Here is a 25,196-nt window from a genome sequence, read left to right on the forward strand (position 1 = left end):
TACGTCAAAAATTGTGTTCACTGGCTATTCACACTTAGGATGATAGAGTTCCATAAGGATAGTAATCTTCTGAAGGTTCCATAATCCAGGATAGAATTCAATAGTTTGAAACTTAAACCCGAGATAGATTAAAAGATCTACATTACGGCAGTTGTTAAGCATCATAACTTACTGTTAAACCTGAACCACTTCACTCTCAGCCTAAACTCACAACCAAAATTTTTGTTGCTGTTAAAAAATACCTCATTACATTTCAACCTTACTTACTTACTTACTGCCGGGGCGTAACAAATCTCAGTCGATTCTTTGCCTCGTCTATGAGCCTCTTCCACGCCACCCTGTCTTCCGCCAGATCCACAGACCCTCCACACCGGGTCACATCTTCGACCACTTGATCGCACCATCTTATCTTTGGTCTACCCAAAGGGCGCCTTCCTGCCGGTACCGCCTGGTAGACCTCTATTACATATTTCAACCTATTCTTTAAAAATAAATATCATATATTTAACCTAATTTAATCTTTGTGTTTTAATCCAGACCAGTGTGTGTCCCAGTCGGAAAGTCATTTTTTACACCTCCTCCACGTCCAGACATGACAACACCACTTGGGAATGGATATGAACTTTGGTATGGATTCTTCCAGAGTGCCGTCTTAGGTTGGCAACCGTATCTTAATGTGGATGGTAAGTTTCATATCATGATGCCCCTTAAAAATGTCAACTTTCCACATTCAAATTTGACATCCCCACATGCAAATCGATATCAATCATGGTTTGATATTTGTAGAGTGCTACATTAGGAAAGCAATTGAACAATTTTACTTTATCTCTGATTAATTCTGACCTGTGACTACCAAAATTTGGGGATCAAAGCACATTCATGCCAATCGCACCTTCTTTCCACCAAGTGAGAAGAAATAAGATAGCTCAAGCTAACCATGATAGAAATCCAACTCTCACTGGTTTCCATCAAACTGAAATTGTTTTGTGATTGGCAAATGTCTTTCATATTTAAAGGAGGAAAGTAAAGAAAGGTATTACATCATCAGTGTTGCCCAGACCGATGAAACAAATTGCAATAGGATTCTTTTGTGGCACCTACAAAAACATATTGAACACTCTTTGCATATCACAATTTCTTAAATCAAATAATTATTGTGATAAATGTGAATGGGTTCGCCGAATAACATATTATTAGTTTTCCAGAAATCAAAACAAGTTATAAATATATAATAGTGAATAATTATTAGTTTTAAAGGGTTGAATATTAAAGTTTGAAATAATAATAATAATATATATATATATATATATATATATATATATATATATATATATATATATATATATAGAATAAAGCCCCTAAGACCTTGAATTTTTGAAACATTGATGTTTTACATTTGGTTTACAAGGAATATCGTTTTTCTCTGTTCCAGGGCAGTTACAACGTTATTCTTTGATCTGTTTTGTTCTGATCTCAGTTAGTGACAGGATTGAACAATAAAAAACCGTTATATTTGTAATACTTTTTAATATCATTGTCATACTTATTTTCACAGATCAGTGTCATAAAGAGTAGTAAAAATAGAAACTTGTACGGTACATTACTGAGCAGCTGGTGCTAGGCCAGTTACGTTGTTAACCTCTGCTTTGAGCTATTGGTAGAAAGGAACAAATTCTGCTCATAAGAACTTTGACATTGCATCAAAGTCTCCCTTTTTTGCAGCCTTAATAAGGAATTGACTTTCATACATATTTGGAAACACAGCAACTTTGACTGGAGGGAGATTCCTTTTCTGAGGTCCTTTCATTTTCATGGTCAATAAATGTGTCTGCCATGCTTGTAAAACATAGTGAGATGTTCTTCCTCGCAGTGTTGAAGAGTCATCACTTGCAATTTGATACCATGTGTTGAAATATTAGTGAGATGTTCTTCCTCGCAGTGTTGAAGAGTCATCACTTGCAATTTGATACCATGTGTTGAAATATTAAAATTTCAAATGAAAAATGCCTTTATTTATAGAGGCGAAGTTAGGACTAAAAAGTCCTCTCTTCCACATAAGCTCTAAACACAAATAAAAAAATTAAATCATTCCTATTGCAATATCGTAACTGACATTTAAAACTAAATTATGTTTAATAATTAATTACGATGCAACATAAAATTTTACACTTAAAAATTAAAAATTGAGTATATTCATTGAACTATAACAAAACTATCTTTAATACAATAATCAACTAATAGAATTATGATATCCTTATCAGCTTTCATTCTTCATTCACTCAGCTTACATGCAGGTACCCCAAGTGCGACCAAAAAACCACCAACCGTCACTCCCGCTGAGTTTGCAGCAGAAAGGCCTAACTATTTTTCGTAATAATTGTTGTAGTAAATTGTTGTTATAAGTGACTGCAAATTAATATTCAGGTTATTAAAATCATCAGTCCACATCATGCAAACTTCAAACTGATTTGAGCTTTTTGCGTTTGCAATAACTTCTACCCATTGTTTTGGAATGTACACCATCATCCCTTTTTAGCTTTTTTTATCATTGAAAAATCCCTATATTTAATGTATTGTGAAAACTACACTATCGCTATCTAGTTTCTAAACTATGACAAATGAAGTACAATTTATAAAATGTCGGTGCCGGGTTGCATTTTGTTTATACATATAATTTTACATTTGTTTTTACTGTAGAATCATATATTATTATATATGAGTTTTATTTATAATTTTATGGCCTTTATCATTGTATAAAGAAAAAATCTTAAAAATACTGTGTATACTCAAATTAGGTTCAAACTTAACTTTTGTATAACAATATGACTCACATTCTTCATTTAATTAGAAAAAAAACATCAAAATTATTAAAATCTGTTGAACAGTAGTTTTACAACACTTTTTTTACCAAATGCTTACCAATATGCTAAAAACAGCCCGGCACTTTATGCATATGACTTGGGAAAAATGCATTTTCTTTTTATCTTTAAAAATACATATATAATTGCAATTATGATGTATTATACATTGTTTTTTTTTTTTTTTTCAGAAATGATTCTAGAACAACATTCTGTTTAGATAACTTGATTATATTATAGGTGTATATTTGTTATACAAAGTGGTGTAGTGCCGAATTTAGCTGTGCCGGAGCGACAACGGTGTAAGTATAATAGGTGTGCTACCGCGCAGATTCCCTCCGCTCCCCTCGCACAGGTCGGGCACGTGTCGTCAGCTTGGCGTTCCGACGGCAGCGTTAGATTTGTAGACTTCCACTTAAACTGTCGTTTTACTCACTTAAACTAGAGCGAATTTAATAAATGTTATATATTCTGGTTCATTATTAAATATACTTTATAACAGTAGTAGTTATTTCATGGTGAAAACTGTAATATAAATATATTATACTTACACCATGGGAGCGGCGAGTTGCTGGGTATAGCAATAAAAATCTTTTTGATTATTAATAAAGGACATTTTATTTCGTAAACTAGGCTAACACAATTTGTAATGACAAACAGATAAGCTATGATTTTAGACATACTTTAAAAAATTAATGTGCTGTCGTGCTAATACATTATTGTAGCCTGAAAAGAATACCGTAAAAATGCATTTTAAAAACAATTAAATATTGTAAAAGTAATATTTTCAACGGTAACACGAACATGAATATTGTGCGATAACCTCCAAAGTATGTCCCAAAATTCCTCTCCTTTTCCATTTCCATTACCTTTCTTTGGAGGTTCTGCTATTTTTGTTTGGGTGTCGGCTGCTGAACGATGTCTTCTTAACCATGTCATGACATAGGGGTCAGGCTTCCATCTGTGGAGCGGGGGACCTTGGAGTTTTAAAAACAGTAGGGCTGAGACATAACTTACTGTCAATGAGTTCCTTAATGGTGTGAGTATGTTATTCATACTGCTGAACCCTCTTTCACAGTCAGCGGAACTACAGGTATTATTTTAGTGCAGTTTATAAGCTCTTGCAGTCCATCAGGTACCCCCCTGCTGTTGTCCAAGTAATCCCTGTAAGCAGTCACAGCTCTGTAGATGTTCGACTTGAAGCGTTTGCATAGCTGCTCCACTTGAGTTTTGCCAAACCCAGGTTGAGTATCAGTAGGCCAGTATTCAGGTTCCAAAACTTTTAGTTACTCTACTAACTCCTCATTCTTGACAATTTCTTCGCCTAAGCTAGTGGTAAACATTCTCTTCTTTAAGTTGCTGATTACACTAGAAATCAACTGCTCACCATTAAATGATACGATTTTAGGGTTTTCGTTTAACTTTACAGAAGCAAAACAGCCTTCCCTCATAGCGACTTGTGCCTCCAGAACTCTTGTCCCAGGTTTTTCTTTCAAAGATTCCAGATATCTGATTGATCTATGAATCAGTTTGTCTGCAAATACAAGGGACATGCTTCTGTTTTCCAGACTTTCAGACAACAAAGCCAATTCAGCAAGAATGTAATACATAAATGCTAAGTTTAACAAAAACTTATGGGAAGTCAGCTTCTTCAATAAACCATTATATTTGCATCTATCAGTGGTTGTTCTCTCAGGATCATCCATTGCTTTAGAGAAGTGGCTAACTAAGGCTTGATAACCAAACCACACGGCTGAAACAGTACAAAAACTGCTTGCTACCCACCTCGTGCTTAAAATTCTGCCGATTTTATTCATTTGAATATCGAGCTCCTGTGCACATTATCTTAACTCTCGCTTATTCTTTGGAGATGTGCTGTACAATGAATAAAGTTTATCCATGAATGACTGGAAAAGGTTAACCCCGGCTACTTCACTTATGGCATCCCCAATTGATTCATTTGATCAATTACTTGTGACATCGAATGTTTGTTTGATTTGTCAATAATTGTTTGAGCGATTTGGTGAGCTTTCAACTGTTTATGTTCAATAATCTTTTTCCTCAAAGATTTGAGTTGATTTGTTCTATTTGAGCCATAAAAACAAACTTTGTACGAACGCCACTCATAAGAAAATGAAACATGTTCTTTTTGTAGGCTCCCAAATTACTGACTTCAAAACAAAATTTACAGCCTAATTTACCTTCCTTTGAGTCTATCCAAGGAAAAGCCGCCTTCTTTCTCTCCCACATATCTTCTGTCCAAATTTCAGGCCACTGTGTTCTGTGGGTGGGTCATCTGCTCGAACTTCCTTTTCATTAGGCTCAGGCTCAGTGAAGTTACTTATTTTAATTTTAGCTTTTGGATTTGATGTTCCAGGAACTGGATTTGAGTCAGTCATATTAGGGGCACTAAAAAATGATGTTATATATTTTTGTTTAGGTTTTGGTTCCATCACTTCACAAAATTCACAAACTAATAATTAAAAAAATAGTAATAGGCTTTCACAAATGTATTGTAGAGGACTCAACTCAAACAAAACTAACAGTATATATGGTACGCTGTTTGAACTCAACCACTACAATTAAGACTTTCGACGATAATAGCTTCATACAAGCACTCACAACAACATAAAGACCGGGAACGCGAATAACAAGTCTCGACCTGTCTGTGTAAGTATACATTTCCTGCAGTTAGTAGGAGATGGACGGGCGGGGTGGTGTGGCACACCTGTCATGGGAGGGGGAGAGGGAGAGTGAGAGAGCATCCTGATTTTTATGAAGGCGCTAGTTGCGAGTTACAAGAGTTGTCTATTGCATAGCGCCTACAATTACCTTGATACCACTCAACGGATATATAAGTGATGCGGGTTTGTTCTGGCCTTTTTATTATCCAGCGACTCGTCACCTGCCTACCACTTTTTACAGGCAGGTGGCGCTCCAGTTCACAGCTCCGGCTTAAGATGCTGTGCCGGAGCGCTGCTCCGGCCCCACTACACCACTGGTGGTTATACATATAATTTACATCAATTTTTGGATCTTTCCATTTACATACATAGTACAAAGTACAACGACCGAGAGAAAACAAATCAATAGCCGAATGGTTTTTTAGTTTGTAATAGATGATAAAACAGCAACTAACGATTTGAAATTTAGTAGCCAAAAATGTTATTTTCTTCAGCCCATAGGAATAAGAAACATAAGAAAAGTAGAATAAATTAATGAAATTAAATTTAGATTGAGAAAACAAGTCAGTACCGTATCCATTTTGTTTATATGTGTTTCAGAACTTCATAGGCCTAGGCCTAGAACAAAACAGCAACTATCAATTTGAAATTTAGTAACCAAAAATGTAATTGTTTTGAGCCTAGTAAAAAGAAAATGATCAGAAAGGAAGAATATAGTAACAAAATTATATTTACAGGGAAAAAATAAGTCAATAGTTACTTTTTTTATTGCTTGTGACGGTTCTATTGATGACTTGGACTAAAACAAAACTACGGTATGCATCTAGGTTGTGTAAACAAATATGTTATTGTATTTACGAAAACTACTAACATAAGAACATTACAGGACCATAATAAACACATTTTATGCAATAATTAAATACTTACAGTTAACACACATAATAAATAAACAAAATAACCACTACAGCCACAACTGTGCTGGACTATAACAATAAAGTTGTAAATAAATTGAATTTTATGAACAGCTGATTGCGTTATCTGACCACTCGCTACGACTTTTGAAAACAATGTCTGCAGACAGGATAGTTTCTGATGTTTGCAATGGTGCCCGAATCACGTTGATTGAGTTTTCGTACTATAAGTAGTGAAATAGTGATGCCATGTACTTCACAATGTAGGAGGAGTGATTTGTGCTTGATTCCCATTTCATTATATAAAATAGCAAACAACCTGAAAGTGGTTTTGATTTTATGTAAACTAACTGCTAATGGCTCGCAGTGGGTCTACATAACAGAGAGTGAAACTTCCTGCTCTCTAGCAATCAAATCTGAGTAAACACCATACATAACATTAGCACCATTGGTTGTCAATCAAACATATTCCAACCATTTTATTTTGTTTTCTTGAATGAAACCATCAAGACATTTTAAACCATCTCCCCTGCCATTGTGGAAACTTAAAAAAGTACTTCTACACAATTTTATTGGTAATTGATGTTTAGAATCTTTAACCTTACTCACTGAAGATAATGTTTGTATGATTATTTAATTTTCTAAGGATTTAATTTTGCAATTTAAAAAATACCAAAACAGAATATACATAATTATGTTGCAATCAAGCATTGAGTGCAAAAAGAATACTGTGAAAAATTGTTTCTACAATCCGTAAAAGTTTTAGACAGTAATATATCAAAACATACTTATCGCAATTAAAGCTTATAAAGATTTTCTAGAAATTCCCAATTGTGTAAACGTTTTGGGTTTTTAATGAGAAGAGTTCTATATATATATATATATATATATATATATATATATATATATATATATATATATATTCCTGCTTAGGTTAACTTAGGCAACACCCTTTTACATGGTGAAATCTTTGAGTTTCTTTGATATATGTGTAAACAGATATTTATAAACAATTTATTTTTGTTGATTTTAATGATAAACATACATAATATTCATTGTATATAAAGTAATTTTATTTTTATATGCAGTATTATTCAATAAGAGAACTTTATTTGGATTGTAAACAAAATAATGTATTATTTTAATTCAATATTATTTCATGTGAAAACTGTGTGACAGTTTTAAATAACAATAAATATTTTTTGTTTGACAATTTTAATATTTATAAAGTACTTTATGTGCTCCTTACTAAACTTAAATCCCCATTAAAGGTTTACATTTCCAAAATGTTTATAAATAATAGAAACAAGTAAATTTACTTTTCAATAACGTGTAAGATTTTGACCTAGGTATTCTTTTTAACCCATAAATTAAAACAAACTTGGTTAAACATGTTTACATACTTTCTTTTAATAAAAAGACTTTTTTGGTCAATTTTTTCCCTTATTATATTTAGAAAAAATAAGAAATTTTCAATGTTAACAAGTCTTTGCAAAATTGCAAAATATTTGTCTGGCATATTTTGATACATTTAGTAATCAAACGGCTGGTACTTGGAAGGATTAATATGCTTGACTTTCTCCAAGTTCTCTTATGACTTCTTTTATGGGACACACTCACTCAGCTTTCACGCATTATTCAATTTCTGTCCACATAAAATCGTTGGTGAACAAATTCTATTTTTTGTGGTTTTTTGGAATGCACCTCATATGTAACAGAATTTTCTATTACAGCTTACATTTGAACACATCACAGAGACTGAAGTAGGAGGGGTACAGCATTAAAGAAACACATTCTCTGCATCACAGTCTTACTGCAATAGGCCAAAAAGTCTGTAACTATTAAGACTGACCTCATATTTCAAACCTCTGTAGAATTGAATCTTTGACATTCATCAATTACGTTCACTGCATAGTTCTAACAATACGTGTATGCTATTATCTTAATGTACAGTAATGATTGCTTAATGATACCAATATATATATATATATATATATATATATATATATATATATACTATGAGTAAAGGGAGTTTTAATAGAATTGAATCTCTTATACTTCAAGTGCAAATATTTGTCTTTTTACAGTTGCTCACAAAGGGTTCCCAGAGGCTAAACCACTAACAGAGGTAATTTTGGAAATTAAGGGAAGAAGGATTCGAGGAGATATAAAACCAACATCTGAACTCCTGAAACAAGGGCTCACAGGATATGAAGCTGAGGACTTTGAGAAGTCTATAAAGGGCTTGAGGATCAGATATGAAATCCCCACAGTGTCTGGTCACAGATACTTCAAAGTAAATGGTATCAAAAAAGATTCATGTCGCAAGCACAGGTAAATTTTATTACTTTTGTACAATTGTATTATATATTATGACACATAGTTTGATCCTTTACAGTTGTAATACAATCTGTTCATGAAATAAATAAACAAACTGGAATTGTCTATTTGCAGCTGTACAGTAATTGCTTGGGATGACTTGCTGAGCTTTGTTAGTTGTTTCTTTGTACAGAGCATATGTTTTTCAGTATTTTCCCACATTTGTACCATTAAACCTCATGAGTTAACAATAGTGACTTTTTAGAATGATTAAAACAATATAGTGTTTACTATAGAGTAAGTAATATGTATTGTATATTGTGTTGTTATAAGTTGTATAACCATTTAAATGATCAGTGAAAAAATTTTAAATCACAAAAAATAATGTGATTTTTATATTAGTGATACCTACACTGATGGATTCAGATAAGCGTTTTGTAGTATTTTACTACAAAATTTATAGTGTTATTAAATAATACAATAGAGACTTGAAATTAGTCTTGTTCTTTATATCTTTAAATACTCTATTAGGGAAAAATATAATATGGCCTAAACAATTATTCACAAAATGTTTTTACTTTTTATTTTTGAAATAAAATTTTTCCTACTTTCTCGCTATAATACTAAACATACTTTTCAAAATTTTTTATTGGCAGTGATTTATTGTACAATTACATATTATTTTTAATAAATCCAGAAAACTGGAAGCGTATAAAATTTAAAATGCACCACTTATTAGTAAAATAATAAAACCACTTACATGAATGAGAGGCAATTTTTTGGAGATCCGGGCATTCACACACATTCATTATTCTATTTGTGTTAAGTTTCTGTGTAATCTCTGTTTTAAAAAACTGACTACTGTTAAAACACAATAGTGATGAAAAAGTTAATATTTACACTATTTACAGATTTTTAAAATGTTTTTGAAACTTCAATGGCAAACATGCTTGATTCAGCATGTACACCAAACCGCACCTTACACGCAGTGTACAAGACCTCCGCTTCTTTCCATCAGGATAATTATCCCCTGAACAGGTTCGGCACAGTTTTTCCTTTTTCTCAGGTAGTTTTCTGAGTCCGAAACCAACTGATGGACCATCACCATAACCCTGAAGATTTTGCGGAATTTGCTTACTAGCTAGCCATTCCGAAAAAAATATCCTATGACTTCTTTCATGAACTCAGCACTTTTCAGATGGCCTTGTGTTGTATTTAACTTATACAAACAAGACATATGAATTTAGCACTGTGCATCCATTAAACATTAAAAATTAGTTTTTTTGCATGTTTCACAGTCTTGCGCTCGTCCATGTACACACACATCTGGTCAGTTGAGTCAATATCACCCATGACGAGCAATTTTTGTTTTGATCGTTATCAGTACATGTCCACAACCGATTGAGTAAGTCTCTGAAGCAACCTGACAGTCAGTAGACAAAATCAACAACTGAGATGAATTGGACTTTTTTCTCTATGAGTCATTATTAGGAGAGGCCCTTTCCTCACATAGGTTTTCTGACCCACAGCATATTTTCCCAATAGTTGATTAGGAATGCCTTTTCTGTCATTTCTTAGAGTGCCAATGGTGAAAGTATGATTATACGGAGTCCTGGCAAGAGATACAAAGGTAAAAAAGTTGTCCAGATAAAAATGGTATCTCTAGGTCAAGCAATTTGCCATGCACAACAGTTGCATGACAACTGAGCTTCCTAAACCAGTCTTTACAACTCTTTCATTTTACTGAGTTCTTTGTGCTCCTCTGTAGTAATAGAAAGCTACACAATAACATGTTATTGAGTCACAAAGGACCCAAAATTCAATTCCCCATTTATGTTGTTTAGACAATAGACAATATGCTTTATTCATAATCTTTGAGATTAGAATGGTGTCATTATATAGGTATACAAATAATATAAATGTGTATTAATTCAGGTCGGTTGAAAAGGTGTTGATTTATCATTTCTCCTCCAGTCCAGGAATTCCTCAATTAAGTAGTAAGGACGGTGAAGAAGCCAGGTAGTCAGTTTTCTTCTGAGCTGCTGTTGTCTGGTGGTGTTTTTGACCTCTTGTGGTAGGATGTTTAGAAATTTTGTTCCGGCATATGTGGGTTGTTTTTCAAAGAGGGTCATTCTATGGGTGGGAAGTGTATAATTTTGTGCTGCTCTTGTATTGTAGGAATGTGCATCAGCTCCTCTTGTCAGGTTTTTTTGACTGGCATAAGTAACTGCTTCTAGGATGTACAGAGCTACTGCAGTCAGTAATTTTTGCTGTTTAAAGGCATCTCTACAGGATTCCTGGGGTCCTAATCCTGTTAGTATATGGACTGCTTTTTTCTGAGTACCCTTTGTATGTTAATTTTGGAGGAGCTTCCCCATACATTTATCCCGTATTTGAGGAGGCTTTCAAACAGAGCAAAATAAGCACATCTTACAACTTCCGCACTGGCAATCTGTTTTAGTCTTCTTAGTACATATAATGCTGAGCTGTTTTCTACATAATTGGTCAACCTGGTCATTCCAGGAGAGAGTTTCATCTATGACTACTCCAAGGTAATTCACACTATCCACCCTTTCGGCCTCCGGCAGTTCCAGTACTTCATCCTTTCTTCTTCCTAATACCAGTTGCTGGGTCTTGTTATTGTTTAGTACTAGGTCATTTGCTTGACAATACTCTATTGCTCTATTGCCAGATTTATTGCTATATAGGACTCTATTTCCAATTGTGATGGGTGTGTATTTTTTAGTAAGATGACTGTATCATCAGCGTACATTTGCATAGAGCAGTAGTTTGTGATATATTCAGGAAAATCACTGACAAAGATAATATAGAGAATAGGGCCCAGTACTGATCCTTGTGGGACGCCTCTGTCAACTGGCAATGCTTTGGAGACGGTTCTTTTTGTTACTCCATTATTTGAAGTTTTTATTTTGACTGCCTGAGTTATTCCTGTTAAGTAACTCCTGAACCAATCTGCTGATGTTCCTCTGATCCCTTGGTCTTCTAGTTTTTTGAGAAGCAAGTCGTGACTCAAAACAATCAAAAGCCATCGTTCAGTGAAACAATAAATCAGTAACACTACGTTTCGAGATCTGCAATCTGATCTCTTCTTCAGGTAATTAACTAACCTAATACATAATTACAAACTAGGTTAAAATAAACGAATCATACCAAAGCGCTGTGGCACGCCTAAGTCATGAATTACAACCACCATGTTGTTTGTCAACTTCACTAACTCTAAAAACATGCACTTAATAAATAACTATACACAACACCAATCATTAAAACTGAACTACAGAATACAGGTCACAATACGTCTGCATTTGTCTACCAACAACCTACGACTGACCAGAGGGCACTAGCTAATGGCAATCGTCACGGTAGACAAAAACAAGATGGCGGAAATAAAAAGGAAGGGGGACAGGAATGGGCCCTCTTTATTATTATTGGTTCATGCTAGATTAACTTCTTAAAACCATATTGTAACTCCGCATTGGTTTATTACAAATATCTGATCCGTTTGGTTTTCTTTTTAGTTCATTTTTTAGAATTGGCAACCAAAGCGGCCTAATCTCGACTGATGGTTGACTGATTGATTGGTCTGCCAATTTAATGTATGTTGCCTCAATAAATTTCCTTTTGAAGAAATGTGGTTCCCGATGTATTATGTCAGCTTCATCCCAATTCATATGATGGTCTTCGGACCAACAATGGTGTGCAATTTTTGACTTTTCTGTGAGACCCTTTCTTGGGTTTTCTTTGTACTCTTTTATCCTTACGTTTAGTGGTCTTTGTCTCGCCTATGTATTCCCTATTTCAACTACATTTTTACTGTAAACACAGTTTTTGGAATCCTATGTGCTATTTTTTGGTTTTGTTTTTATGAGACTTTGTCTAAGAGTATTGTGTGTTTTAAACACGGTTCTAATGTTGTACTTTCTACCTACTCTTCTAATTTTCTCCGATAATCCTGGCACATAAGGGATTGACATAAACGCAAATTCATCACACTTCTGTTTTTCTGACTCAGGAATGATTCTTCTGGTTTGTTTGCACTTATTACTAATTGAGGGTACCCATTGCTTCTTAGATCCGATTCAACTTTCTTTAATTCCTCTTTTAATCCCTCTTTATCTGAGCACAAGCTCTTTGCTCTATCAAACAACAAGTAGGCTACTCCTTCTTTGACAGATTTTTGATGGTTGGATTGATAATTTAAATATTTTCTTTCAAAACACAGTTGTCTTAAGGACATCCCTATCTCTTAATACACACACATCCAAAAAGGGAAGCTTGTTTTGGACTTCCACTTCCATTGTGAGGCGGATGGAAGGAGAAATGCTATTAATGTGATTCAAAAACTTATTTAATTCAATGTCTCCATGAGAAAAAATAACAAAGGTATCATCCACATACCTCCACCAAATCTTTGGTTTGAACTGAGCTGAAGCCAAAGCTTTTCACTCAAATTCCTCCATAAGATTTTTTTGGTATGATTTGTTTATTTTAACCTAGTTTGTAAATATGTATTAATTTAGTTATTACCTGAAGAAGAGATCAGATTGCAGATCTCGAAATGTAGTGTTATTGATTTATTGTTTTACTGAACGATGGCAAATGTCTGGCAAAATCCTGTTTCCTTCACAATCTTTCCATCGTCAAAAATAACCTTCAAACAAACAATCAAAAGCCTTAGTGAAGTCCAGGAATATTGCAGTTGTTGTATTTCCCACGTCTAAAACTGACATTAGATATTCAGCAATGCTTGCCAGGGCTGTTGTCGTAGATTTACCCTCAACAAAACCATGTTGATTGCTTGGTACCAGGTTGTTTTTATTGAGATGGTCTAGAAGACGTAACAGTACAATTTTCTCAATAATTTTGGATACTACAGGGAGCAAGGAGATTGGCCAATAGTTACTGTTTTGAGTTGGGTCTCCTTTTTTGAACTTTGGATAGACTTTTGCTGATTTTAATTTTGATGGAAAAATACCTAGTGCAAATAAATTATTGATTATATCTGTTAGTGGGCATATTAGTGGGTCAATGCAGGGTTTTATCAGTTTTGTAGAAATGTCATCAAAGCCAGTTGCATTTTTCGATTTGATTTGCATTATGTTTGTTCTCACTTCATTTTGAGTTGTCGGCCAAAGAGCAAGAGTGACATTTATTTTCAGCCTGGGAGGCGGTGTAACAGGCATTCCATCATAGACAGCTTGAGCAAGTGTGTTGTTGGCGATACTTGAAAAAAATTCGTTGAGTTGTTTTGCTACTATCATGGGGTCTGATCTCAGTGTACCATCGTTTTTAAGTTTTATTGGTTCATTTGTACACTTATTTTTGCACCTCTCTTGATTTATAATATTCCATATAGCTCTGCTTTTGTTGTGAGCTTCATTAATGAACTTGGATGTCAGATGTTTTCTTTGGGCCTTAGGTGAAGGTCATAGGTCCTCTTTCTTTCTGTTGCAGTAGCTTTGTTTTCTTCTGTACCAGTTAGCAGGTATTCTTCTTGAGCTATAAGAAATTGTTCACGCTTGTATTTTGTTTCATGCTCATATTTAATCTGTTGTCTTTTTTTCTTCTTTGATGCAAGTATGAGTATAAGGTCATGCCAAGTCCAGGTTGTATGTCATGATTTCTAAAAATTTATTATAGAAGACTTGTGCTGATGTAGAGGCAAGTATGTCATTCCATCCTTCTTTTTTCAACAGATTATTACGAAGTGCCAGGTTTCTGTTAGTGAGATGTCTGTTGTGTATAATTTGGTCAGGTATATAGTTTTTAGAGTTTTTTAGTTTCACAAGTTGTCCTGTGTGGTGGTCAGAGATAAAGGTGTTGATAACAGTAACTATTGGTTCGCAAGAAAGCTGATTAGAGCAGACCATATCTATGGAAGTTGCACTGTGTGGGGTGACTCGTGTAGGTGGTAGATTAAGTCTTGTGATGTTGTGAGACTTAAGTGTGTCTTGGAGTTTTTTTTTTTTTTATTTCCGCTGGTCTCAAGACAGTCAATATTGATGTCACCCATAATTACAGTTGGGCTATTCCATGTACGTATAGAATCAAGGGTGGTTGATAACATTTCTAATGCTTTGTCAAAATTGTTATTTGGTCTGTAGATTCCAACAATGTAGAAGGACATTTTTTTTCAATGTTAATTTTATTGCAGACAGCTCACAGACAAGTTCTTGACTGTATTTATTTCCTCCCAGACCGGTTGCATAGTTTTTAATATCTTTCACTAAAATTGCTACTCCTCCTTTTTGGTGGTGTACTTGACAAAAACTTTCAATGAGTGTGTAGCCCTGTAGGTAAGTAGTTTCTAAATTTGTCTTTTTGAGCCCATGTTCTGTGATGGGCCCATGTTTCTTTTTTGGAAGGTACAGAGTCAATCCAACTCGCTTCTCCGTGCCAACCAACGATTTATCAACAGACAGAGCCTGTATTGAAGAGTAGTAAAGTTTGAACAATCTATTTGCATGAACAATAATGGGTTGAAATCTACCACAAGGGTCATAGCCGGGATTTCCATGTGGAATAGTTAAAGTCAAAATCTCTTTATTTACATAGTCTTCAAGACTAGTAGTGGCGTCAACATGATATAATACATAGTAATACAGTGAAACAATGTAATAGAACTAAAGTAAAAATACCACATTTAATCTTAGTCCTTATAAACATGGTTGTCTCCAATTGTAAAATTAGTTCAAGGAATAAAACGGTCATTCTTGCAGACAGCGTTTTAGATGTCTTCTAAAATGAAAGTGGCTGGTTGTCTTTATTTCCTTTGGCAGTAAGTTCCATATTTTTGCTCCAGTGTAACTCGGTTTCTTCTCAGTGGATGTTAGTCTGTGTACTGGAAGGCAGAAGTTTCTTGACATCTACAATATGGAAACATTTTTTAATTATTTGGAATCGGTTGCATGTCACAATCTCGGCTTGGTTATCATTCTCATGTTTAAAATAATTGAAAAAAAATGCTTTCATTTCCGGTAAGGTTACATGTATCCACTTCCTGACCCGGCTAAATGGAGACAGTCTCTTAATTTTTAGCAGTATATGATCTTGCATATTATTGATTTGTTTCATTTACAAAATCAGTCAGTATAGTTCTTGAAGTACTCTATTGGTTTAGCATTTTTTGGTGGACAATGCTTTGGCCCACTCAATTCAGCAGACGTGAATTGATAATTGTAAGGTGGAGCATTGCCTTTCTGCACCTCGTCCCAACTACTGTCATCAGCAGGATCATTTTGTCTATTCCTAGGCCTACTAACTCATTGCTCAATGACACTAGGCCTAGGCCTAAGTGGATCTTCTTCTAACTCTGGTGTCAATATATCTCGAGATTTCTAGGCCTATATAGCATCAGTGGTCTTTTACTTCTTGGTTGAAATGCAGATGTAGTAGGTTGCTCAGGGTCAGTAGTACTTTTTTTTTACAAGTAGTACAAAATTTCATCACTGGATTCAGATTCACTACTGTCTCTGTTTGATGCATTTTATGAACCACTATCACTAAATTGAAAATTCACACCAGCGTCTCTAGCAATACCAATCAAAATATCCTCACTCACAGGAGAATTCGGTCTCTTTTACTCATTTTTGTTCAAAAATATCATAACTGGCGATGGAAGACACTAATAACCTCAAACGACCCGATAGTGACACGATAAACATTATTCAATTGGAGTTGAGCAGAAGCCGTTTGCTCGGATGGCACAGCTTTCCAAATCGTGATTTTGTTGAAGTTCGATGACAAAACATAGTATATAACAGAATTATCTGTTATTTTTTATTTTGATGCAGACATATTTCTCTATCAATATAGTAAGATTTATATGGCAAAAAAATAACGCTGCAGTAAATTTTTCATTCAACAACAATCTATCGTTGCATATCAATTTTTGGCCCAAGTTTTAACAACAATATATCGTGGTGTATCACTTTTTGGCAAATTCACTCACAATGATATATATATATATATATATATATATATATATATATATATATAATTGCATATCAGTCATAGGGTTAAACATTATAAAAAATTGGTCAACATCATAATTCCTGTAATTTTAGCTGATCTGAAGAAAATATGTACACATAGAAGGAAAAATTATTTGATCATTAATCCAATAAAAGGTTTTAAAACATTGATAGTCTGCATTTTTGTAAAATTTTTATCTTGGGTATTTCACAAAATAACAAAAGTTATACGCTTTAACCCTTTCCGGGCCAGGTGGCAATATATTGCCGCCATAGATCGCGTCTGAAAAGTGCCAGGCGGCAATATATTGCCGCTTTGATATTCGTCGTTTTCTTAAATAAATACGACGTCAAATGATTAAAGTTTTATGTTTTTTTAATTCCCTGGTATATTTGTAGATAATTAATATGAATATCATTTTTATTTTGGAGGTCTATGCATTTTTATTTCGTAATTGTCACGTGACATTATCAGCTGACTCTATCTATTGTTGTTAATTCTTTATGCTTTAGTGTAATCGCACTATTGTATGCTGGCTTCTTCATTATTTTATTTTGTGGTTGTAAATATTAGTAGTGTTAGTAGTTAGGTGCTTAGCTATTGTGTGTAGTAGTTACAATGACTGACAATTTGCGATCTCACGGGAGTGAAATTGTAAGTAGCATATTTGTAAATAGAAAAAGTGTAAATAAATTTCAAATAAAATTGTGTAAATATTTCTTGGTAAATTTTTTTTTTTAACTGTATTGAAACTGTTTATGGATCCTACAATCATCTGTTTACTGGTACATCCATAATGTGAATATTTATTTTAAGTTTCTTACAGTGTAAGAGTCAGTTGCTGTATCATTTATAAAATGTTGCGAAGTACAATTATGCGTATTTATACAAAATTTGTCATAAAAAATTTATTTATGAGAGAAATAACACAAAATTTTGTATGGTTGTTCCTTTCTAAATGTACAATATAATAACATAGCTTCCCACGGTAAAATTATTTTTCCTTTTTTAGTTATTTACAAAAAAATTTTATGTAATCCATTAAAACATTATTTTTAAAAATTTTAAATTACTCAAAACTACATCTATATATTTTTTTGTTGTAGTATATATCTATACGAGTAATTTGGTGCAACTTTTAGGTCATTCTCTAATTTTTATGAAAAGTTATAAATTTTAATCTAAGAGACTGCAAAATCGCCAATTTTAGCCAATCCTTTATTATTTTTACCACTTTAATTTGTAGCTTTTATACTTAAACTAGCAAGACATTTTAAATGTGCTTGTGCATAATTTGAATAAAAAATTAGATAAAATAAATACACATACAAATTGATAAATGGAATTAAAATTATGTACAAGAATGATTTGGAGATATTCAGTCGCCTGTGTAAGTGTTCCATGTGGTCGTAAGCTGTCAGCTGGCATGTAAATGTAGGAAAATAGTTCTTGTTTACAAACAGAGGTAGAATACTGACACAAATTAATGGTTTGTAACAATGTTGTCGATCAATGTCAGAAGTTCAGAGATGATTATGCCATAATATTATCAGTTCACAATATTTACTGAGCGATATTATTTGATTGTTTATGCAAAATGTAATAAAATCAGAAAATGAAATTCAAGTAAAACTTTCTATCATATTTTGTCCATGTGTATCTATAAAGTTGGTACATTTGTTGGTGTCGATACTCGAGAGCTGGCGATCTAAACAAGTACAAATGGTTGCACTTTTGTTATGCGTATTATAGCTATAACAGTAACAACCAGAAATATGTTATTCAATTCAATTCCATGGAAATAAAACCTTTAGAGTCTCTAGGAATAAGAGATTCACAGTAAATCTTGTGGTGTAAAATGTTTTGGATTTAATATTCGTTTAAAACATTAAATGTTGAAGTGTATGCATGTATTGTACTGATCAACATAATCTGTTGATTGTTACCTTTAAAAACTTAAAACTGATTTATTTAAAAAATTTCACAGAATTTAAAATGTTAGAATTGTTGCCACATTATTTCATGTGTGATTCTAATAATTCCCAAACCATCTGTTAACATGAATATCAACCAACAGATCATACGAGTACTCTGTTAACTATTCATACATGGCTTCTTTCCAGTTTATATAGCCAGGTTCTTATGTTTTCAGTTTCACTGTTAATGGCAAAAGGATTACTGTAGAAGAGTATTTTAGGACACAGAAAAAATACACTTTGAAATATCCGGATCTTCCCTGCATACACGTAGGAAACCCATCAAAAGACATCTGTCTACCACCAGAGGTATGTGTAACATTTACTGCGGACTTGGATAATGTTAAAGAATTGTGTTGGATTCATTTTGTGAAAATATGTATGGAAGTATTGTTCTTATTGCGTGTGTTATAGGTATGAATGCTGTGATTATATGTTAAAATATCCTAATTATTTAAAACATACACAACTAAATCATATATATATATATATATATATATATATATATATATAAAAATATATTTTACTATTTTTTATCTTTTTAATTTTGTAAATAGGTTTACACTGTTCTGTGGAGAACAATATATTTTATTGAATTTAGTTTTGCTACTACACAAAACTTTAATGTCACACAGTAAAATGACTAAAATTAATATATTTTTCTTCTACATGAACAAATTAAACCACTTTCTCTCAAGCACTAATTATTTAAAATCACCAAATCTGGTGTAACGTCGTAGCCAACTCACTGCCGTCAACTTCCAACACTTAACAGCTGAGCAACAGGTGGCAGACAAACAGCTAGAGTAAGTGTGTCAGTCAGCCGGGAGCACTAACTAACCTACAGCGCTGACAGTGCGTCTACTGATAACTGACCTCGGACTTCTGCTCGCTATCTAACTGCATAATCACCAATGTTACTGAATTTCATTCCTCAATACAACTCTTTACTGCTAGAACTAACAATACTGTTAAAACTGACAAGTACTTGTTTCACTACCTATTTTCAAATTAGACTCTACAATGGCTCCTAAGTATCCCTGTGGTAAATGCAGTATTGCAGTAAAGTATTCTGGTGTAAAATGTACAAGCTTATGTAAATGGTACCATGCTGGATCCCAAAATTTTAAATAAAATAACTTGAACAAATTAACTACTACTGGTATCCGTGAAACATAAAATTGGCAGTGCATAATATGTAGAACGATAAACCAAACATGCCTACCTAACCAAGAAATAGTTGACCATACAGCATTTAGCTGTTCAGACACAATTCAAAAACTTGAAAAAAGTATTATTGAAAATAATTTTCTAGAGAACTCCCAATATCCTGAGAAGATGAACTACAAATGGCCGCCAAAATTGAATCAGCATTGGTGGTGGAGAATGAGCATTTGAAGATGGAGGCATTCAATCTAAAAAACTAACTAATTAGTATAAAATACATTTATCACTATTAAATGCAGATCTCCAACCCAAATAATAAAGAGAAGCACCTTCGGCTAGAAGCTCAGAGAATCTATGAGGAGAATGATCTAAAATTAGGTCAACTCGTAGATGACTATGCAACAAGAATAAGAGAACTGTATCTCAGGGCTGCAAAAGAAAATTAAAAATCATGAAATGCCAGCCATAACTTTTAAAGACTCTCCCAGACTTCTCCACCTGAGGAAGTTATCCCAGTAATCGAGAGTAATCACATTGCTCTCTCTCCTATTAGGTATGTCTGAAATTAAAACAAGAGTAGATTACATTGAGTTCATTATTAAAACTTTAACTAATCAAAGACAAAGCAATACCTTGACCTTACCTACGACTGAACCAAACCAAACCAAACCCCAGGATTTACTCAAACCTGCAGTCAAAAACTGGACCATTCAATGACTACATCTTTGGCAGAACAAAGCTCATCACTGAACAACACCTCGACCATGCCAATGACAGTACTAGGCCAAACTAACCAACCCCTAAAAATAATAAGCACTCTCTATTCTGAAACAGACAAGAAGACAAATAGAAATTTCCCACACAAATATAAAAGTTATTTTAACACTGAAAAAAAACCAGCTCCCAAGAAAATAATGAATAAATGCAGTGTCTCTCTTCAATTTTATAAGTCTAAAGCCTCAAATGTTCATGCACAATTCCCTATTCAAAATGTAACTCCCATAGCAGTTTTACGATCCTGTCCAAAAGACAAAAAAAGAACATTTCCCATTAACTTCATTTTCTAGCATTGGTAATAAAAACTTACCTTAAACAACTGCACAGATGAATCTTTCTAAAAACCTCCCTTCAACTCAAAACCAACGGACAAAATTGAAAATTAGAAAGATTTTTTAAAAGCTATTTTGAATTTTACATGAAAATATGATAAAACACTATGGCTTCCCACGAACTAGCCGTCCTGTATCCCTGATCAACAGTCACCCACTTCCTTGATTACAAAAATACCAGATTACAGTGCAGACTGAAACTCATCAACCCAATAGTTTTTTATGTCACAGTAATATGACAAACATCAATTAAAATCCAAACTAGCTCATTAAAAGACGCTTCACAAAATACCTGTTTTGATCACCTAACAGTTTTTCACCAAAATGCGGGCAGAATTAGTAACAAAATTTACCGTGTAAGCCACCTTCGTGGTTATACTAACTGAACATGGACTGACTCAGGATTACATCATCAACGAGTGTCTTGAAGATTACTGTCTAACAGCAGAGTACAGTGGACAAAATCATTTGAGAGGTGTTGCAATTTGTCAAGAATCCTTAATGGATAAAATGGAGCCAGTACAAGTGCATAACTTCAGCATTGAACTTATTTGTGAGACAGCTATGGTGAGAGTAAAACCCCTCAAACAAAATATCCACATATTAGATGTCTACCGTCCTCCTCAGAGTTCACTGTCTGAGAGCATGAATGTCATTGCATCAGTGTTAGACAAGGTACCAACCTGGAAGACCTCAATCATTGTGGTTGGTGACAACAACATTGACTGCCTCAAGCCTGATCGCGACCAAGTGTTATTTAGCGAAACACTTCTCAGCTATAACATTAAAATTATCCCTCTCCCTCCCACTAGAATAACACCACAGTCTCAAACATCAATTGACTGTGTTGCACTAACCTAAAGGAGGATGAAGTGTCTATCAAGATCCTAAGTTCAGGGATTTCTGATCACATGCTCCAACTTTGTATGCTTCAGATTTTAACAGAAAAGACAACTAATATTGAGGAAAAAGAGAATTTTTAGTTATTACAATATACATAGTTTAAAACATTTATTAACTTTTGAAACCTGGGATGGCGTTTTCAACAATGATAATGTTGAGACTGCTTATGACAATTTTTTCCAATTTTATTGCATCATGTCCATATAAAAAATATAACCAGCATAGAAACAAATGTAAAATCTGGAACCTGGAACTCAACACTTAAGAGGGAGTTCTTAAATGCTATTAATCAGTATGTTCTTATAGGCTTATTAGAACACAAACAGGAGGCTGCCACCAAGAAAAAGAATTATGATTTGAAAATAAAAGAGTTCAGATGTCAGTCAACAGCCAACCAAATAGCACAATCAGAAAATAAGACTAAAGCCATCTGGACTATTATTAACAATGAAAGAGGAACCAAGAAGTCACTAGGAGGCCCCAAAGAACTTAAAATTGACAATAAAACTTGTAATGACCCTCAGCAAATAGTAGAACATTTTAAGACTGTTTTTAAAACTATGGTTGACTGTGCTATTTTAAGCAACAGTCCTATAAGGAACCCTAATAATTTACAAGTAACAGTACTTCAGCAGCTTTAAATCTCCCCTTCCACTTCCAGGAGACGAGACAACCATTGAGGAAGGTAGTAAAACAATCAACTCTTTTCCAGCTAAAGTCTTCACAAGAATTGATGAAATTTCACCAAAGTTTTTGAAGGCCTGCAAATATGAAATAACTTTTCCTTTAACTACTCTCATAAACATGTCAAATGTTCAATCTGGTAAATTTCCTAGTTAACTGAAACTTTCTAAAGGAATTCCAATCTTAAAACAGGGTGACCACGGTGAGACAACAAACTAATGAGCAATCTCAAAAGTTGCATAATTTTCTTAAGTTATTGAAACAATAGTACTTACCTGCCTTTTAAATCACCTAACACTTCATTGCCTGCTCACTGAACAACAGCAGGGTTTCACAAAAAATTTATGGCATCAACAGCTCTTCTTAGTTTTATTGAACACATCATCTACCAAGTAGAAGCTAAGAATACCACTACAGCAATATTTTTGGATTTTAGAAATTACCTGACAAACAGAGAACAGATATTTGAAATCTGGCAAACCCAAAATAACAAGATTGTACAAGTTATATCTAGTCCACTTGAAGTTCTGAGAGGTGTCCTGCAAGGATCAGTTTTGGGTCCGGTTCTTTTTACTTTGTTTACTAACGATCTACCCAACCAAGTACCTGAATGAATTTTCCACGACTTTGATGTATGCTGATGACAGTTTTGCCTTTTTTGATAAAACGTCAGAAAACCTAGAGATTGGATCATTTACAGCAAAGAATATGGCATTACAGTATTGCCACCAAAACGACCTGGTGGTCAATGAAGTTAAAACTCAGCAACTTGTATTGGGACAAGGAAGGAAAAATATGTGTACTTGCCTAAGTTCAAGCAGCAGCATAAGCAAAGTACTGGTGACTGACAATAGATGACAAATGGACTCTCACATTGACATCTTGTGTTGGAAATTAAGTACTAGCTTGTATACCATTAAAAGAATAAAAGCAGTCACTGACGACATAACATCAGCCAAAACTGCTTACTATGCCTTATTTGAATCTAACCTCCATGAGAGTGGCTTTCCCAGAAGTTGTAACACACACTAATACAACACCAGACAAGCAACAGTTTTCCATCTTCCTGCACATCGTCTTTCTCTGTTTGAGAAGTAGCCCTCATATATGAGCTTAAATCTGTGGAACTACCTACTTGAAGACTTCAAATAACTTAATGCGAGGACATTCAAGATTAAAGTGAGGCTGTGGCTGCTGCAGAGTCCTTTTTGTACCATTGAAGAGTACTTTAGAAGAGGGGAAACTGACAGTTGGCTGGACTCTGACTTTTTGTGAATTAATATTATAACAGTTGCAATTTTTTATCAATTGATGCAGTTACAATTCTCAAAGAATTTGTCTTGTCTATTATTTATTGTAAAATTAATATTTCTTTAACTCTTGGGCTGTTACCCAAAATAATCACTCCATATCTTATAACTTATTGAAATGTGCAAAGTAGCATTTTCTTACATAATTGCGTTGATTAGACAACTTACAAGATATATAACAGGATAAAGTCTGGTTTTAATGTAGTAAATATGAGTGTTCCATTTGGGTTGATTGTCTATATAAATATCTAAAAATTTACTAGAATTCACCAAGTTATTTTATGTAATGTATTTTTTTTTATGTCCGATTTTTCAAATAAAATTCAATAAAGCTTACTGAGCACCCTGACAATGCATAATAAGATAAATTCATTAAAAGATCAGGATGGCTGACACAGTCAAACGCCTTTTGAAGATCACATAAAGTGACCTGAGTATAGGTTTTATTTTCAAAGACTTGATAAATTTGTCTCAACAAGTTGTCCAGGGCATCTGTTATTGTTCTCCCTTTTCTAAAACCAAAATTGTAATGTATGAAACAGATTTTTATTTTCAAAAAAAGTATTTAATAGTTCGTAAATTATTGTTTCAATTACTTTCAATAAGACTGGTATAATAGAGACAGGACAGTAACTATCAGGCTGACTCTTTTGACCCTTTATATAAATTGGTCAAACTCACAATATTTTAAGTTAATCACAGAAAACCTCTTCATTCAGAATCGTATTGATACAAATCAAAAGAGGATAATTCAAACTTAAAACTATTTTTTCAACAAATTGTTGAACATATCTTAAATATCAAAACTCAGATTGATTTATATTTTTAATAGCTTGTCACATCATCAGTAGTTACAATTCTCCAACTAAATTTTACAGGGGGTATAGGAGTTCTTTTAATTAATTCACTAGACTTAATTATAGGTCTATTTATGCAACTTTTTATTTAGTAGGTTAGTGTTTTTTTTCATCCCAGTCTTTTTCAGAATTGTTGTGCTGTTGCCAAAGTGTTATAGGTTTTTGTAGAGTTACATGTGATAATCTTATCGTTTTTCCTCTGTTCTGATAATCTCTTCTTCTTTACAACATTAATAGTAAAAGTTTTTTATGTGAAATAGTACTGGTATCTATTTTAATCACATTAAACTACACAGAGATTTTATATTACAAAAATTATATGTACATATAAGTGTTTTGATTTAGAAAAAAGAATATAGTTGAAATAGGAAAAACATGCACATTTTCCAGAAATATTTTAGGAACTTCATAATGAATTTTTTTGAT

General features: G+C 33.6%; 1 protein-coding gene across 1 annotated transcript in view; it reads left to right on the forward strand.

The window, feature by feature from the left end:
* Positions 1-25,196, forward strand: part of LOC124357292 (protein argonaute-2-like) — an 88,696-nt gene that overhangs the window by 13,149 nt on the left and 50,351 nt on the right. Inside the window, exons 6-8 of the mRNA XM_046808951.1 lie at positions 538-683; positions 8,541-8,787; positions 18,917-19,049. Of these exons, the coding sequence (XP_046664907.1) occupies positions 538-683; positions 8,541-8,787; positions 18,917-19,049 (526 nt within the window). The remainder of the gene's footprint in view (positions 1-537; positions 684-8,540; positions 8,788-18,916; positions 19,050-25,196) is intronic.

The sequence above is a fragment of the Homalodisca vitripennis genome, chromosome 3, assembly GCF_021130785.1.
Source record: "Homalodisca vitripennis isolate AUS2020 chromosome 3, UT_GWSS_2.1, whole genome shotgun sequence".
Taxonomy (NCBI): Eukaryota; Metazoa; Arthropoda; class Insecta; order Hemiptera; family Cicadellidae; genus Homalodisca; species Homalodisca vitripennis.